The 18,115-nt window shown below is 46.7% G+C and overlaps 1 protein-coding gene across 3 annotated transcripts in view; it reads left to right on the top strand.

The window, feature by feature from the left end:
* The window catches only part of ITPKB (inositol-trisphosphate 3-kinase B), a 104,102-nt gene that overhangs the window by 5,034 nt on the left and 80,953 nt on the right, over positions 1-18,115 (top strand). Inside the window, exon 3 of one of the 3 annotated variants that reach the window (XM_043922758.1) lies at positions 766-1,284. The exons of the other annotated variants lie outside the window; for them this stretch is intronic. Coding sequence (XP_043778693.1) covers positions 766-792 — 27 coding nt within the window. The 3' untranslated portion in view covers positions 793-1,284. Of the gene's footprint in view, positions 1-765; positions 1,285-18,115 lie in introns of those variants that run through there. 3 annotated transcript variants of the gene reach the window in all.

Raw genomic sequence — 18,115 nt, 5'->3', positions numbered from 1 at the left:
GGCAAATGTATATGCAAAATGTGGTCCCCATCACCCTGGCATTTTGTGGCCAGCACAGGGCATCTGACATGGACACATTATTTAGAGGAGGGATGGTTCACCTGGAAGGGGATGGTGGTAAAGGGAAGGTGGAATATGCTTCTCATTGAAGGTATGGCCCAGATTTCTCTGCCCTCTTGCCCACAATTAAAGGCCCATGAGATGGTCCTCTGTTCTTCTCCTCTCTTTGGCTTTTTAAACCCTGAAGCATAGCCGGCGCAGCCAAGTTTTTTTTCACTTGTTCTCCAACTTTCCATTTGCCCTTTCTAGTGGTGGATTAGCAGCTCCTATTGGCTGGCTCTCAAAGTATTTTGTGTGTCTTGATGTTTGAAAAGGGCTCTTGTCTGGAAGCGAGTTAAAGGGGAGATAAATAATGACAGGTGATCATTTTCTTTATTTTTTTTTTCATTTGCCAGAGGGATGCCAGCTGAGAAACCAGAGGGTTGAGTGGTGTCAAGTTAGCGAACAGGTCCAGAGGTGGAAATGAGGCCTGCTGGCTGTCCAGCTTACCTCCCTCCTTTAAATAAGGTTTCAGACACCCACAGAATAGGGCCAGGGAAAAAAATCCCCCGCCAGCCTCCTTTTCTGAATCACATGAGGCTGAGGGTGAGTTGGGGGGGGGCGGTGGAGGGAGGGAAGGGTGGGTAGCCAGCTGGAAATTATGGGATCCTAGGGACTTTTGAGTTTTTGGTTGAGTGATAAACTCAGTTTTCTTTTTTTGTACAGATTGTTATGGTGGAGCCTTATCAGTGACACCGCAACATCTGTTCCTTGGGTCAAAAATCACTTGATTACCTGAGATGGATATTTTGTCTACAGAAGGCCAGACAACTTGATTGACTGGGCCTCTCGGCTGGGCTGTTCAGTGTTTTACAGACAAAACCTGAGCTGGTGCTGTTTGAGGTTCAGTCAACACTCAGTCCCCGTCTCTGGACTGTGCTGCTTCTGTCTACACTGCTGCCCTTCACTCAGGGGCACACACATGCCCACACACACACTCCCAACACCCGACTGGGACGCACAGGTGGGAAACTTGAGTGTTCAGCCTGGCGGTCACACAACCAACCCCTGACCCTCAGACCCATGCTGAGATCATCTTTTTTGTGCCACCCTGCCCTTCCACAGAGTTAAACCTTCTCATGCTTTTGTGGAGGGGTGACTGTGTGTGACGTTATATGTGAGGGGTGACTGTGTGTGATGTTGTGTGTGGGGGGGTGACTGTGTGTGATGTGTGTGGGGGTGACTGTGATGCGTGTGAGGGGTGACTGTGTGACATTGTGCATGAGGGGTGATTGTGTGTGACGTGTGTGAGGGTTGACTGACATTGTGCATGAGGGGTGACTGTGTGTGACGTGTGTGAGGGTTGACATTGTGCATGAGGGGTGACTGTGTGTGACATGTGTGAGGGTTGACTGACATTGTGCATGAGGGGTGACTGTGTGTGACGTGTGTGAGGGGTGACTGACATTGTGCGTGAGGGGTGACTGTGACGTGTGTGAGGGGTGACTGTGTGACGTGTGTGAGGGTTGACTGTGACATTGTGCGTGAGGGGTGACTGTGTGTGATGCGTGTGAGGGGTGACTGTGTGTGACGTGTGTGAGGGTTGACTGTGACATTGTGCGTGAGGGGTGACTGTGTGTGACGCGTGTGAGGGGTGACTGTGTGTGACATGTCTGCCGGTGGAGGTGACAGTCCCGCAAAGCCTGGAGCCTGCCTGCCAGGTTAGCTCTCCTGCTCTCTGGCTTCTCTGCCTTCTCCCTGCCTGTGAGAAGCCCGAGCTTTCGGTTCAGGGGGATTCGAAGACGTCCTTGTACTTAAAAACAAAGTGAAAAGCAAGTCGTTTGGAAACACACTCTGAAACTTCTTTAGCCATTTAGATGATGCAAATTAGCAGAGGCCTTTTTACTGAACGGGTGTGTGGTGAGAACCTTCTCTGCTCATTTGCTTCCCTGGGTAGGAGCTGTAAAGACACCCTCAGAAACATGCAAAGTGCTTGAGGCCTTTCCTGGGCTTCAGGCTTCAGAGGAGCCTGACAGATATGCTTGTCTCGGAAATAGAATGTTCCAAATTTTTGCACCTGTGTGTCTGTTTAGAAAGGATCAGACGCTTGAAATTTGCTCAGAAGTAGTTGTCGTACGTGCTTTGTGTTCAATGGCTTAAATTCAGGCATGTTCGCATTTACTGTTTTCTGAGATCAGAAGAGAAGTGAATTGCCCTGAGGAAGAATGGTGTTTTCGCTTGTTCTTTAAGGCAACTAGAAATTAATCAACAGTTCTTGACTTCCTTCTGTTAATCCATTTAAAAGTAAGTGGGCCATTGAAATGCCAGGTTTAAAGCACTAAATTAAGAAAGCATGCTTTTTACTTTAAAAAATAGTTTTTTATTGATTTATTCCAAAATCATACTATCAGTCATGTGCACAATAACGAAAACGAAATGTTGGTCTGATTATCTGGGGGGCATATAAAGCAGTATAATACAAAATCTTTGCCTTCTTGGTGCTTACTACTTTTTCAGGGCCTTTGAAATTTTGTTTCCTTTACTTTTTTTTGTGTTAACTAGTTTTGTTGTCTTTTTTTTTCAGGTTCAAAAAGCAAACTAATATACATGGTAAAAAATTTGAACATTTTAAAATGGTTTTTTTTTTTTTTGAACATTTTAAAATGGTTTTATGTGGTTTTTAAAAGTGTGAAATTTTTCCAATTAAAATTTAAAAGTCTTAGAGGGATCTTTGGGGGGAAAATGAATCTAGTGGTAAGTTCTTTAAAGTGGAAAATTCTGGAAGAGAATATTGAAGGCCCAGATTTATGGGGTAAAGAGTTCAGGTTACATATGTTGTTTTCCTAAGATGGGGCACCCTTCCACCTCAGGTATGTGGCAAGGGTCTTTCTGGAAAGGGTGAGGACCTTTCAGATCTGAGAGAACCCCAAGTCATTTATGTGAGGTTCTGACTGTTACCCTGATCTGTTTAGGGAGGAGACCAAGACTCAGAGAGGCAAAGGAACCTAAAGACTGCAGCTCTGGCTCAGATTCCTCCTTTTAAAATATGCACTCTGCTTGAGAATGATCTCACGGGGACCTGTGGAGTTTTAACTCTGTGTGACTATGTAATTTTAGAGATTGGATTCAAAACCTGCTGTTTATGAAATAGGTATCAGAGTGTCTGGAAAAGTGACAAGATTTCTGTGATGTGGACTTCAGGCAGTTGAGTCTGAAACAGACTGTGTGCTTTCCTTTCAGACCCATTCATTGATCTGTTTCTCTTGCTTCTCTTACCTGGAAGAGTGGTTCTTTATAATTTCACATTGAAAAAGCCTCATCAAAATAAATCCGCACTATACCCAAGATTCTTGTTAATGATTAGACTGATATTAGAGGCTGTGCTGGTAGGATGCCAGCATGCTAACCTGAAAAGTGAAAAATGCATCCTGTTATCTGAGGGCTTTGGCCTCCTCAGATATTTAAGTTTGGAAATTGAGGCTTTGCCTATGCAGAGCCAAAATATCACTTCAAAGAACTCATTTTATCAAAGATGAAAGTATAATTCATCCAGCTTAAAATCCTTCAAGTAAAGGTGGGACAGAGAGAAACAGAGATGGGTATTTAGGCATCACAGAAACACACCTCAAGATTTACCAGGCTTTTAGGTTTAACAACAACAACAAAAAACCTCCAACATTAAACTGGACAGTTTGTGCTTTTAGAGAAATGTATTTCAGGTGTTACATAAAGCATTTTCAGAATTTTTGTTTTTAGTGATGAGTTACTACTGAGTCCCTTTTCTGATTTTTGTTGGCACATACCAGGTAAATGTAGTTACAGATTAGATTAGTCCTCTGTAGTTTATTTATATTCCTAGGAGCATTGATAACATTGTTTAGGCTTATTTTATTTTGTGAGGTTTCAATTTAGTTATCTAAAGGTAGAATTTAAAGCAGTTAATGGAAATAATTTTATGTCTTGGTTGAACAAACTTTGTAGACTTCAGATAATCAGAGATTCGGGATTAACTCATGAACTCTTCTATGTTGTGCTGTGGGCACACCCTCAGCATGGAAGGGTCTATAGATTTTTTTTTTTAATCTTTATTCAATTTGTTACAATACTGCTTCTGTTTTATGTTTTGGTTTTTTGGCTGGAAGCCTTGTGGGATCTTAGCTTTTGGACTAGGGGTCGAACCTGCATCCCCTGCATTGGAAGGCAAAGTCTTAACCATGGGACTGTCAGAGAATTCCCATCTATGGGTTTTGTTAAGAGACGAAATACAGGCATGGTAGGTTATGTATGTCGTGTCCCCCTGTCCGTGACAAATGTGTCTTGTAATTATTTTTTCCTTACTAGGTGGAATTGACATTGTGAATGATTTATTTTTCATGAATCGGGGAGCTCATTGTTTACAAAATCACAGCAAACCCAACCGTGAACTTGTTGGTAACATGAAAAGCCATTTAGAGTGCCAGTGGCCATTGTCTCATTGGAATATTTGGGATTTTGTAAGTCCAGTTCTCCTGAGACTGTGTGTCATTCTGTGGTTGCATACTGTTAACTTAGTTAACTAAGGATTGTGGCGCTATAGGTGACCTCAACAACATAGAAACACTCAGCCTTATAGCATTCCCTCAAACCAATGGGTCCAGTCTGCTTGACTGTGGAGGCCACTGGGGGGGCTGGAAGAATCTACCAACCTGGTCCTATGACCCTGAAGTCAAACTCATCTTGCTGTAGTTGTGCCCTCAACTCTCTCATTGTGGTCCCACCAGATACCTGGGCATTCATTTTTCCAGAGGTGAATTATTATTTTAAAGACAATTCAGTTCTCCTGGGCTAAAAGACAATATATGTATAAATATGATCTCATTAGGAAGGTAGGCCTCTGTTCTTAGAATTTAAAAAAATAACAAAACTTTTTCTATGACCTGCATAATTATCATAATATAAATCTGACTCTGGGATAGGCTTTAGAGCTCCTTTCCTCCAATATCCACGTTTTACAGATGAGAAAGGTTAGGCCAGAGAGTATTCAATACAGTCAGGTTTACATTTTTCTTTTCACTTATGAAACTTCATTAGTGGATAGACTCCTTACTCACCTGGGAAGATCCACCTTGGCTTTAAACATAGGACATGTTTTTAAAATGTTGGTTAATGGGATGGATAAATGCATGAATGACAGACAGTGGCTCTTCTGCATTGTCTCCCTGAAGAAGAACTGTTGAGTCATCTGCAAGAGGAGGGACAAGGAAAGGGGGGAAAGAACAATGAAGGCAAGCTCATTGTTCATTCCCGAGACCTTTCTGCCGCAGGAGTAGGGGTGCCTGACTGAGGTTTCAGAGAACTGGGTGAAATCCAAGAACGCATGTGCCTGCAAACCCTCTGACAAATGGGGAGAGGAGGCCTGACCTTGCAGGGTAGGGGATGAGAATTCAGGGGTGCCGTGATTTGAAAGTGCCTTAGATGGTTCCCGGAATGTAGTAGAGGCTCAGGTAACGTTAGTGGGGGTGGAGTTAGGAGACATCTTGAGTAGTATTGTCTGGAAAATCCACTGGGCCTCTTGGAAGAAATGCTTGGTAGCAGCTTAAGATTTTGTTTAGGTACTACATTCACCCAGTACAATCCTAGAAAATGATTCTGCCTCACCCAATAAGGCTAGATTGAAATTGATTTCTCAAAACCCAGTGTTTACAGTCTACTTGTGAATTCACCAGACTTCCCTGGTGGCTCAGATGGTAAAGTGTCTGCAGGAGACAAGAGACCTGGGTTCGATCCCTAGGTTGGGAAGATTCCCTGAAGAAGGAAATGGCAACCCGCTCCAGTAATCTTGCCTGGAAAATTCCATGGACGGAGGAGCCTGGTAGGCTACAGTCCATGGGATGGCAAAGAGTCGGACACGACTGAGCAACTTCACACTCTCTGTGTGTATTCACATGCTACTGTGGGACCACAGCAGCTTCTTGAAGTGGAGTTCATAGAAGAGTGAGAAGGCTGGTCTTACCTTCTGCCTCTGTCTTCTAGTGTAGTTTCCTTTGATTCAGTGATGGGGTTGGGGATTAAAGACCAGCACAGGTCTCAGGGAACAAGATCTCCCGGAATGTCTGAGCAGGGAAGACCACTCTGATGAATCTCACTGGAAGGCAGGGCCCTCCAAGCTTTCTCTGATGAGGAATGACGTATGATCATCATTTCACTGGTAAGCCAACACGCAGGCTTTTGACTAACTTGTCTGGAGTGTTTCTAAAACAGTTTCATTAAGAATTCATTCTTGGAGATCTGATCTTTCCCCTCTGTTGGGTTTTACTTGGGCATTTTACTGACTTGATATTACTTAATAGAAACCCATTCAACAAAAGATATCTCTTCAGGCCACTAGCCAGTACTACATGTTTAATTTGCCAAAAATTTTTCTTCTGTTTTGCTCCAAACCAGCTGTTAAGTTTTATAAGTAACCAAAAAGGAGGAGGTACTGACAGTAAGCAAGCAGAATGAATCTTTGCAGTTCATATTTATGTAGGATTTAAAGGGGGAGGGGTGGAACATGGAGGGGGAGGATACATTTTTATTTTCCCATTGTAGAATAAGTAGAAAAAAAACTCATTTGATCTGGTGGTGACAAATATTGGACTGAAGAGATCCCACCCTCTTGAAAGTCACTATTATTCTGTTAGTCTAGCTTTTTACCTTTGTGGAAAGGTTCTGGGTGGAAAGGGAAAATAAAATGATGCAGCATGTCAAACAAAGGCATTGAGATCATTTCCATTGACCTGGTAACTAAGATTAGGGTTTGCCTAACCCAGAGATGGGGCTTCCCTGGTGGTTCAGTGGTAAAGAATCCGCCTGCCAATGCAGGAGACACGGGTTCCATCCCTGGAAAAGGAAGATCCCCTGGAGAAGGAAATGGCAACCCACCCTGGTATTCTTGACTGGGAAATGCCAACCATGGACACAGGTGCCTGGTGGCTGCAGTCCATGGTGTCGCAAAAGAGGCAGACACGACTTAGCAACTGAACAACAACAACCCAGAGATGATATAAGCATTATGATGCAGGGTAAGCCCTTTCCTTGGCCAGGCAGGACCTGGTCCGTTTGTGCGTGTTTATAAAACTGATCTTAATGAGTCCAGAAGGCAGGAACGAGGTACTTTTGCTTTGGGCTTTTGGAAATGTGACAGCAGTTTTCTTTCTTTACCCGTCTCAATGGGTCCTCTGCTTCCTACTCCCCCCACCATCCATTTAATCAGGATGAATAAACTGTACTGTTTCCCAAGAAGAAGCTGTAATACATTTTATATTAACAGCGCTTAATGTTTTCATTCACTATGGGGAGTCTTCAGCGTGCCTCAGAATGGAGGGATTTGGTTCCCCGGTGACCAGCCATCCACCAGCTCACCCCGCAATCTCTCTTGGTATGCTGTGAGTTTGTGGGACCCCAGCAGTTACTGGGGAGGTCCCTGCACCCCCAGGCAGTTCCCAGCGAGTGTTTTTCCAGTTTCGCTGACATTCTTTCCAGGCTCAGCTCAATTTGTTTTCTTCTTCTCTATGGCAATTGATGACTGAGTCGTAAAATGTATAATTCAGCAGGATCTCGTGTTAAGTGCTTCTTCCACAGTTGTGTAGCATCTGGTGATTGGCTAGTCCTCTGCCATGCATGGGTGTGTAAGGTTTTCTTTTTGCAAGTTAGCTATCTGAAGAGTAGGTTTAAGAAAATACACCTCAAAAAAAAAAAAAAAAGAAAACACACCTCATAACTTTGGGGAAAGGATACCGGCTGGGGTACAGAGAGGTACTCGGGGAGTATCACTTCTGTAATCCTTATCTAACCTGAATCTATTAGCAGGAAACTGAAAAGGCCTGTGTATGACAATGAGATAAACAGCTTAATCTGTTAACAATGTCAAGTGGAAAATCCAACCGCAGCCAGTAGCTTAAGAAATGGCTCTTAAGAAATGGCTAGGACGTTTTGTTGGGACGGCAGATCCTGAGACCCAGGTTGCTGACCCAAGCATAGGAAAATGGGTTGCTGTGTGTTCAAGCTGGGAGGTTGGGAAGACACTGGTTTGAGAGACTTCTGGAAAATCCTTACAGGTAGAAAAATGTGCTGACGTACGGGACATTTTGAATGTGTTGTAACTGGATATTTTAGTCTGTATGAGACCATCGAAACCTTTTCCTCCTCTTCACCGTTGTCATCATCTTTGTCACGGCATTAAGTACTCATTAGTATTCAGCATTTAGCTAATTCCAGTAATTTAGGACACACAAGACGTTCTCTAAGAACGTCTTGCTCCAGGAGTGCAGTGTTCTGGAAAGACTAGGACGCTCAGATTCAGTCCTTGGCTTCTTTGGGTTTGGTGACGTCATTTGTAAAATGGGTATATCGATCATCTTCCAATCTCATGTGGTCTTTGTGAGTCTCAAATGACATTGTGTTTGTAGAGTCATTTTGAGAGTGTATGCTTTCCCGCCTAAGTTTTTTATTATGAATACTATGATGTTGCTTTTCCCCCCAAGTTTTCTCCTTATTTCTCCAGTACTCATTTCTGTCATGCATACTCTTACGTATACTTGTTTTTTTCATAAACAATGATCTGTATTATTTTTTAAAGTTGACATATAGTTACCTTACAGTATCATATTACTTTCAGGTGTAGAAATGTGATGTTGTTTTTTAAATCTTTCCAAAAGTGGGTGGATGAGGGCAAGCACTGTACCAATGCAAGATACGCCCACATCTGTGTTGCTGGAGGAGAAATTGCTAAGGACTATGTCAGAGACAACCTTTATGTCGATAGCAAGAGCCAGTTCTGACATGGGCGTGACGGTGGGGCTGGGGAGCAGGGATGAGCAGACACTCGGAATTGCATCCTGGTTCCACTGCAGCTGCTCAGTAGAGCCTCTTCCTGCCTGAGTGGCCATCGCGGCCAGTGCACTTTATGCTTCTGTGGTTTGCTAATCCTGCTAATGTCATGGACACGAGGAACGGCTGGCGATAGAGCAGGGGTCTGATGTACCTGGAGCAGGGCTGTCAGCTCCTGAATAACTGAAAGCGGACCACAACTCCATCTGGAGTCCAGGGATGCTTAATGGGGGCATTGATTTTTCCAGTACCAAATGGTGGTTTTCTCTTGTGTCCTAGGAAGTGAAAGAGAAGAATTCAGCAAAATCTTGAGTCTTTAAAGCAGACATTTCATTCGGTAGTTAGATGCTGGGCACTTCTGAAGTATGGCTGGGCCCTGGCTAGATCCTGAAACCCGTGCCCAGAGCTGGACCTCCCTTCCGGTGACTGCCCATGTTGAGAGGCAGAGGTAGCACCCCCGTGGCTGCCCAAACAACAGGCATTGGTCTACCATCTTTGTCTGCAGTTACCTCTGCTGAGGAGAATGGCTCAATTGATGCGATCCCTGTCCTTGGGTATGTGCCCTCTAAAGCGAAGTGGATGCCAACAGACGTACTTGAGATTTGTGAAACGCAAGAACAAGTTGTCTAACCATTAAACAAGCACAGTCATTAAATATGAGTTAATAAATAATGAATTGGTGTTGGCATGGAAAATGCAGGAAGCTTCAGTGCATGTCATGGAACCAGAAATAGAGGAATTGAATCTGGGCAGCAGCCACTGAAGACAGTCAAGGCCTTGAAGGGTTTGCTATCTCTGTTAAAAGTGGGCAAGCAAAGACACTATTCTGGATCCAAAGGCTCTTGGAGGTTGGAGAGGATGGGGGCACCCATCTTAATGCAATACCTAAATGACTGTGCTGTAAATGTGTGCTTGTGAGGCTAAGATGGGGTCTTGGGGGGCCCCTCCATCCTCACCCCAGTGGACCAGAGGGAAATGGTCAGGAAAACTTGGGAGGGGCTCCTGCTTAGTATCTGTGCTGTACTTAGTCGCTCAGTCGTGTCTGACTTTTTGCGATCCCATGCACTGTAGCTCGACAGGCTTCTCTGTCCAGGGGGATTCTCCAGGCCAGAATACTGGAGTGAGTTGCCATGCCCTTCTCCAGGGGATCTTCCCAATCCAGGGATTGAACCCATGTCTCCTGCATTACAGGTAGATTCTTTACTGTTTGAGCTACCAGAGAAGCTTGAGTCTGAATCTTTGGAAGAGTTCTGGGGAGGCTGGCTGGGTTAGGGGCTTGTGTAGACCCTTCCAGGGAGAGAGCCCTGGTGTGGAGTCAGGACAGTCCTGGGTTTGAGTCTAAGCTCTGCCACCTCCTGACTGTGTGACCCGAGAGAAATGTCTTACTTTTCTTTTTCTGTTCCTCAGTTTCAACATCTGTGCAGTGGGGCTGATAATACCAGCCTTAAGGTTGTGAGCCTTAAATGAGGCCATGTGTGAAGTGCCTGGCACCGTGTCTAGACGTATGAAATGCTCAGCAGACAGCAAGCTGGGAGGGCTCAGAGGTAGCCATGCTCTCGTTCCTGAGCATATTAAGCTGAACTTCAGTGTCCACCATTCTCTTTGTTTAGGTGAAAGTGATGAGGGTACCCAAGGGAATATTGCCTGCTGGTGCCCTTCTTCCCCTAGAAGAAAAAATGGGGCCTGAGGTCTCTTGGATGCTGAGGTTAGTGGGAGGTGTAGGGAAGAAGTTAAGGGGGTCTGCTGGAGAAGAGGGCTCCGGCCAACCACAGGTGAAGTCACACCTTCACCCTGTCCCAGAACTTGGCAAGAACTTCACCTCTCTGAGCCTTGGTTTCCTCATCTGCCAAGTGAGGATGACCACCCATCCTCATGGGCTCTGGTGCTGATGAGCTGAGATTGTGTGTCTCAGGGGCCTGACACAGAACAGGCAGGGATAGAGGCAGCACATCTATGGCCCTTCGTCCCCAGCCAGGACACTAACTTGCCTTCACGGAGTGGTCCTGGCCACCTCACCCCAAAGTGCCGTTAGTTGTGAAGGATGGTGACAAAATAGGTGGCAGGATTTATTTTTCCAAGAAGGTTTCTCAGTTGTAGGAGAGGCCTCGCTTTGTCACCAGGGCTCAGAGCTTCAAGTGTAGAAAACAATCCATTAGATCCAGCTGCTGGGCAAGAGGTGTCAGGTTACTCACCTGGGACCTGCCTCTTTTCCTTCGGTTTGGGAGGTGGAAACTGACTGAGGTCACTCAGGCAGGGGAGGCCCAGCCTCCTGGGGGTGAGGAACTCTCCACCTCCTCTCTCCCCTCCCCTCACTCCTCGGCTTTCTTGCTGCATTTTTTTAGAGTCACCATCACACATAAGAGAAAGGATGGAGTGTGTGTGTGTGCCTGTGTGTATGTAAGAAACACCACCACTTTGTCAAGCTGTGGCTCTTCCCACCAGGGAGGTCTTTGAACTTGTGTGTGGTTTGACTGGCCTTCATTGCTTCCCTGTACCCTGTCTGCTGGTGGGCTGGGCACATGCTTATTAAGACAGGATCTTTCTTAGGGCTTCCCTGCCAGTCCAGTAGTGAAGACTTCGCCTTTCAATGCAGGGAGTGAAGGTTCCACCCCTGGGGGAGCTAAGATGCCTCACAGCCAAAAAACCGAAACATAAAACAGAAACAGTATTGTAACAAATTCAATAAAGACTTAAAAAAAAAAAAAAAAAGAAGACAGGATCTTTCTTAGGTGGCTCAGAGGGTAAAAATTTGCAATGCAGGGGACCCAGGTTCCATCCCAGGTTGGGAAGATCCCCTGGAGGAGGAAATGGCAACCTACTCCAGTATTCTTGCCTGGAGAATCCCATGGACGGAGGCTACAGTCCATGGTGTCGAAAAGAGCTGGACACAACTGAGAGACTAACACTTGCACTTTTTTCACTTTTTCTTAGATTCAAGAGATGCTTTCTTCCACTGCAGACCCAGTGGAGGCCTTGAGGCCCAGGCGGGGTCTCGGCAGCCCGCTTTGCACGCCCCAAAGGAGAGTGAGCACAGGAGAGCTTGCCCAGCATTTCCCAGCCCCACAGCTGCTTTTTGCCGTTGTCCTGGCTCGGCAGACCCTGGGCCTGCTGGGCTGCTCTTGGGGCCGGGACGGTGGAGGGTGGTGTGGTGGCAGAACACAGTCAGGTGGCCGGGCTGAGCTGGACCGCCCGGGGCACACCAGCACACTTTGGAGTTGCAGGAGGGCATGTAGGAGCCTGTGTAGACTCTCCCAGGAGCTGGGGCTGTGTGGGTCCCCTCCCCCAACCCACCGAGCAGCACAGACTGTTCTGGGGCCACACATCACCACCGTCTTGGGCACCCTGCTTGCCCAACACGGGCCTCTCCTCTGCTGTACTGCCAATGTGGAAATCCCCCTTTCCTTCTTGATTATAATATGGGATGACAGCTTATGGTATGATTTCTCGGGGTTCACATCTTTCCTGCCTGCCTCTGGTCCACACTCACCTTCTCACCCCCAGGTCGGCCACTCGCTCACCCCCAGGTCAGCCACTCGATGTCCGGGCAGAGTTTCTAGCCCCTGAACTCTTGAGTCCTTCCTGTAACGTTACTGGACCACATGCCCTTCCAGAGAGATGGGTCTCAGGGCTGGCCTGTGATAACATACCCCTGAGCCCCAGTCTCCTTCTGCTTTTTGCACGATGGAGGGGCTGACATCTGGGAGGAATGAAACCACGAAAAGAACTTGTTAGCATGTGGCAGCCTTGACCTCAGAGGCGGTCTGGATGGTGAGTGTGCTGGACAGTAGCTCCCTTATTGCTCCGACCTGGAAATGTACACAGGACGGTAATTAGTTTCCATCCCAGGCTAAGGCCATATGGAGCAGTGTCTGGGACGCTGTTTACCTTGCGGTATCACACTGTACATTAAGCATCAGCCCGCTCCCTCCAGGGAACCGCCTCCAGCCTCACTGTGGGCTGCTGGTTCACGCCGAGAAACTGAACCAACTCTTGCAGGTCAGAGGTTCTTCCTGGCATCCTTTCTTTGGCATTCTGGACTGGCCTAGATTTTCTGGTCTGTCACCATTGGCCTCAAATACCACATCCCCAGAGGAAGGCAGTGAGTCTCACCAGGAGGTGCAGAGGAAGGGAGCTGGCCCTAAAGGTCCGTGTGGGTTAGCTTGGTGGGAAGTGCCCTGAATGTCCCAGGTGGCACATTGCTGGGGATTATTAGTCTGGGGGCTTCTGACTGTGGCTTGCAGACATGTGACATGTGACCTTGGAAAGAAGATTTCAAGAACTTCAGAAAATAGTTCAGTATGACTTCATGACCAGGTATTGTAAAAGAGAATGTAAGGTCTTTGGTGGCTCGGGTAAGGTGGCAGGCCAAGAAAATCTGCCTGCCAATGCAGGAGACACTGGTTTGATCCTGGTCCGAGAAGATCCCCCGTGCACCATAACTATTGAGTCTGTGCCTTTGAGCCTAGGAACCACAACAGCTGAAACCCCCATGCCCTGGAGCCGGTGCTCTGCAACAAGAGAAGCCACCGCAATGAGAAGCCCACGTACCACAACTCGAGAGCAGCCCCCGCTCTCCAAACTAGAGAAAAGCCCACACACCGATGAAGACCCAGCACAGCCAAAAATAATGAATAAATAAAATTCTAAAAACAAAAGAATGTAAGTCCTGAATAGAAGTTTTACAAAGTCAACTGCACAAAGGATGGATGGCAGGGACCTGGCTCAGAAATTTTTCTTTTGATGTTCACCAGGAGTTATAATGTCAACAAATGTTCAGCACGTACTAGTTGGTGGCACATCTGTTACAAATGCAGTCAGGCTACACAGTAATGATGAAGTAACAGCAGCTGTGATTTCTGAAGTTTATGTTATGTACCAGGCATGTTCCATAAGTTACTTCATTTAATTTCTTCAAGGCGTCTGTTAGTTTTCTCCTTTTACAGCGAGCAGACTAGGGATCAGGCAGACAAGGTTGCCAGTTCCAAGGACACAGCTGGTCAGTGGCAGGGCTGGGATTTGAACCTATCAGTGTCTCCCAGGTCCCTGCTCCTTCCGTTGTATGTTACCTGGAGAAAAGACGAAGTGGGTGGAGCTCCATGCAGAGGGGTGCTGAACTTATTTCCAGGCCTCATGCTTTTGGAAGATGAGGGCTAACTGTACTGAATGCAGAGGAAGATGGGTTCCCCCATGGCTTAGTGGTAAAGAGTCAGCCTGCAATGCAGGAGACGCAAGTTCAATCCCTGGGTTGGGAAGATCCCCTGGAGAAGGAAGTGGCTACCCACTCCAGTATTCTTGTCTGGGAAATCCCATGGACAGAGCAGCCTGGTGGGCTATTGTCATGGGGTTACAAAGAGTCAGACCTAGCTACCAAACGTCAAAGCAGAGGAAGATGCTGGGCTGATGAGAGGTTTGAACCACAGGTGGAGGGAACTAGAGTTGCTTGCTGCCTTGGACTTATTCCACCTGGGGGGCAAGAGAGTTGTCTTCACACAGGCGCATTGGAGTAGCGCTTTAGTCTGTTTGAGATAAGTTTTCTGTTCACAGAGGTGGAACTAAGAGAGGAGTCTTTTCCTTCTAATGAATAGGCTTTTGTGCAGAAACAGATGGGTCGATGGAACTGTAGCAGAAGTGAGCTTCTGGAGCCGTCTGTCTGCCCCTGGCCTGAGGGAGGGGAAAAGTGAAGAACTCCTAACCCAAAAGGGCAATAAAAAGTGAAAAAACTGCTCACTGCTCAGCCGGTGAACCTCTGACCATGGCGGGAGGGGAGGGCATCAGGCCTTGGTTCTTGCAGCCTGGGATCTCTCCTGCCTCCTCCCATAGGGGAGAGAGGGCACTGCCGCCAGAGGGCAGGGGTCCTGCAGGTACAGAGCTCTGATCTCTAGTGTCCCGGTTCCTCAGGCCACCCAGCGCAGGTGTCACAGGCCTCTCCATTTCAATGGTTCCTGGATTGATTACACTGCACAGCCCCAGGCTTTCTGGCTCCTTTCAAACGGCGCAGGTAAAAGCCTGGCTGGGGTTTATATTTCAAACATAACATTAGCACCTAAACTAGAAGTGGGTGCATCAGGTTGCATCACCTGCCTACAGTCTTCAGTTAAATTAGGAGACACCGGATGAGCAGAGGGAAGAAGTTTATTCCAAAGGGGCAGGTGGCCAGGAGGCCCCAGCTTTCCACAGATGATTGCCTCGGGGTTGCTGACCTACAGGAAGGGACCTCTTTGTTGGTATAGCCTCAGTGGGCAGAGCTGAGACCAGAGGGCGTGAGCTCTGAGCGCCTTCTTGGAGAGGAGCCCAGCACTGTCACCAGTGAAGGTGGCACTGTATAAGGGGCCACGTGGGGCAGTGGGCGGCTGCCACGGGTCAAAGGCGAGGGGTGGAGCGAGCGCCACGCTGTCAGGGGTCCCTTAGCTTGGCAGTTGGAATTCTCACCCTCGATGTGGCTTCTGAGACATTGAAGGAACTCTCACTTTTAGGAGGGGACATCTGGGTGGTTTCCATCATTTGGCAATTTAGATAGAGCTGACGTGAACCTTCATGTGCAGGTTATTTTTGTGGCCTTAAGCTTTTATTTCTCTGCATTGAATGTCTAGGAATGCAGTCTCTGGGGCCTAGACTGTTGCTTGTTTATTAAGTTCTTTAAGAAACTGCCGAACTGTTTCCAGCATGCCCTCACTCTTGTGTGTTCCTACCAGCAGTGATCCAGTTTCTCTGCATCCTCGCCAGCACATGATGGTGTTACTCTTTTTTTCTAGCCACTCTGATAGGCAGGCAGGGCTGTCTCATGGTGGTTGTGTTTTTCCCTAATGGTGGGCTGCCCAGGTGGCGCAGTGGTTAAGAATCTAGTTGGCAATGGGGGTTCAATCCCTAGGTTGGGAAGATCCCCTGGAGAAGGAAATGGCAACCCACTCCAGTATTCTTGCCTGGGAAGTCCTGTGGACCGAGGAACCTGGCGAGCTGCAGTTCATGGGGGCGCAAAAGAGTCAGACACAACTTAGCGACCAAACAACAACAAATGGTGTTGAACATCTTTCCATGTGCTTAGCTGCCATCTGTATATCTTCTTTGCTGAAATGATCTGGCTTTGAAAGAAAATTCCACAGAGATGCTGTCAAACAAGAATCAAAAGCTCTGGGCACTGGTCCCGCACCCTGGTGTAAGCTTCCTCTCTTAGGACTTTGGTGGGGGGCGGGGGGTGGTGCTTGGTCATCTCTGAGGTCCCTTCCTGCCCCAGCCATCTCTTGATTCCAAAAAAAGCGTGGTGACCCGGAGCAGCCGCCTCCATGGCGGGACCGCGGTGTGCAGGAGACCCAGGGCGCCCCTACCCACACAGCTCTGTCTCCTTAGGATCCCACCCAGGCTGACTCAGCGGGTGCTATATTTAGGGAAAGGTGTTGTCGGGCCTGGAAAAACAAAGGAAGAACTGCCGAGTGTCTCCGCCGCCTCCCTGGCCTCTGTGGGCCTCCTGGAAGGCTGGGGCTCAGCAGGCCCCCCTCCCTGAGACGCTTCTTCATTCTTTGTCTCTTCGGTGGCGCCTGTTCTGCGTGGTTTAGTTTTGCACCACGGTCATCCTGAAGGTCCCAGATATGCTTCCCTTTTTATATTAATTAAACAAACAGAGAAAAGTGTGTGTATCATTTAAAACCGTTGAAGACAGTGGTGACCGCAGTCATTTTTCAGGGTGCCCTGAATGGCATCCTCTCACCCTCAGCTGCTTGGAAGTGTTGTTGATGTTTTGTCTTCTGCCTCCTGGGGGGCAGGGGTGGTGGCAGGAAGTGGTCCTGAGTGTTGATGGGATTGCTGCCAGTTTGAGGACCCGCAGGGGTGTTTGATCTCCCCTGGGAGGCAGGGTAGATGACTGAAGAATGCATTTATTTTTGTGTTTCTGCCTAATGATGTATACGGGACTTCACAGCACGTGAAATAAGCATCCTTAATCTTCACGTCAGTGAGTCATAAGAAATGAAAGGACATGGTTGTTTCGCCCTTGGTCTAATGAAGTATAATATTTGCAAAATCTCCTTTGGTGAATGTGCACAAACAATCTATCACAAAGAAGGAATTGTTTTCTACGTGGCCTTAGAGGAGTTTTGGAAAACGAACAGAGGATTTTTACACGTGTCCCTTGAGCCCAACCCAGGCAGTGAAGACAGTGGATGGTCACAGGCTTTCCACACAGTCACTGGGGCCCATTAGAATATTCCAGCACATTTCAGCGAGTCATTTGATTGGGCCTGAGATCAAAGATGGAGCTGAAACACATGATGGTTTGGTCCAAAATGTTTTTCTGATTTGGTACTTTTTGAAAGTCTAGGTTTATGTCTTGTTGAACTTGTTCAATAGAGTTAAGAAAGGGAAAAACCCCTCTTGTTACATTCCTGGTTCAAATTAAAAGTTGATATTTGCCCTTGGTTTGAGTTTGAATAAATAAAAAGTATTATGGCTGTTGGTGAGAAGTTCATTTTAATTCAAGTCACTTCTCCAGATAGCATCACTGTTATAAAACTCATATCCCATGAACTTGCATTCTTCCGGGATGGTGTGTGTGTTGATCTCATTTCTTAAATATTCTGGTTAATGAGAGCTACTATACTTGCAATAGTACTCTGCAGTGAACTAGAAGTAATAAAATACTTGGTATAAAAACCAGCAGCAGTTTTGCTAAATGCACAGACTTTGTCTTCTTGGGACCAGGTGAAGGGTTTTATCTACTATTTGCAACTTGCTAACTTTCAGGGAAGGGTGAACTCTTAATAACTCTTTATTCATACAGCCCACAGTATTTATTGTGTGCTGACTGCATCCAGGTTGTCCTGGCAGATATGGATCTGTGTATTAGTGAACCTTAGTTCCTTCCCTCTAGGAATTTTCAGTTCAATCAAGGATGCAAATGACAATATGTAACACCTATTATGCAATAATTTATTTTAGTCCTTTTTTTTTTCCCTCACACTCATGACTTGTGTGATCTTAGTTCTCTGACCAGGATCGAACCCACAGTCCCTGTAGTGGAGAAACAGAATCTTAACCACCGGACCGCCAGGGAAGTTCTTAACTATGCTTTTATTATGTGGTCAGCATTGAATGAGGAGTTAATCTGCCTAAAATCACAGTAATCGAAGAGTCAGAATATGAATATGAATCCAGCTCTAGAATAGGTTTTCTCAACTTTGACAGTATTGACATTTTGGGCCATAATATATATATTGTTTGGGGGGCTGTTCTGTGC

This window comes from Cervus elaphus, chromosome 14 (genome assembly GCF_910594005.1).
Source record: "Cervus elaphus chromosome 14, mCerEla1.1, whole genome shotgun sequence".
Lineage (NCBI taxonomy): Eukaryota > Metazoa > Chordata > Mammalia > Artiodactyla > Cervidae > Cervus > Cervus elaphus.
The sequence above is the reverse complement of the archived record's forward strand: the minus strand, read 5'-3'. Positions and strand labels throughout refer to the sequence as shown.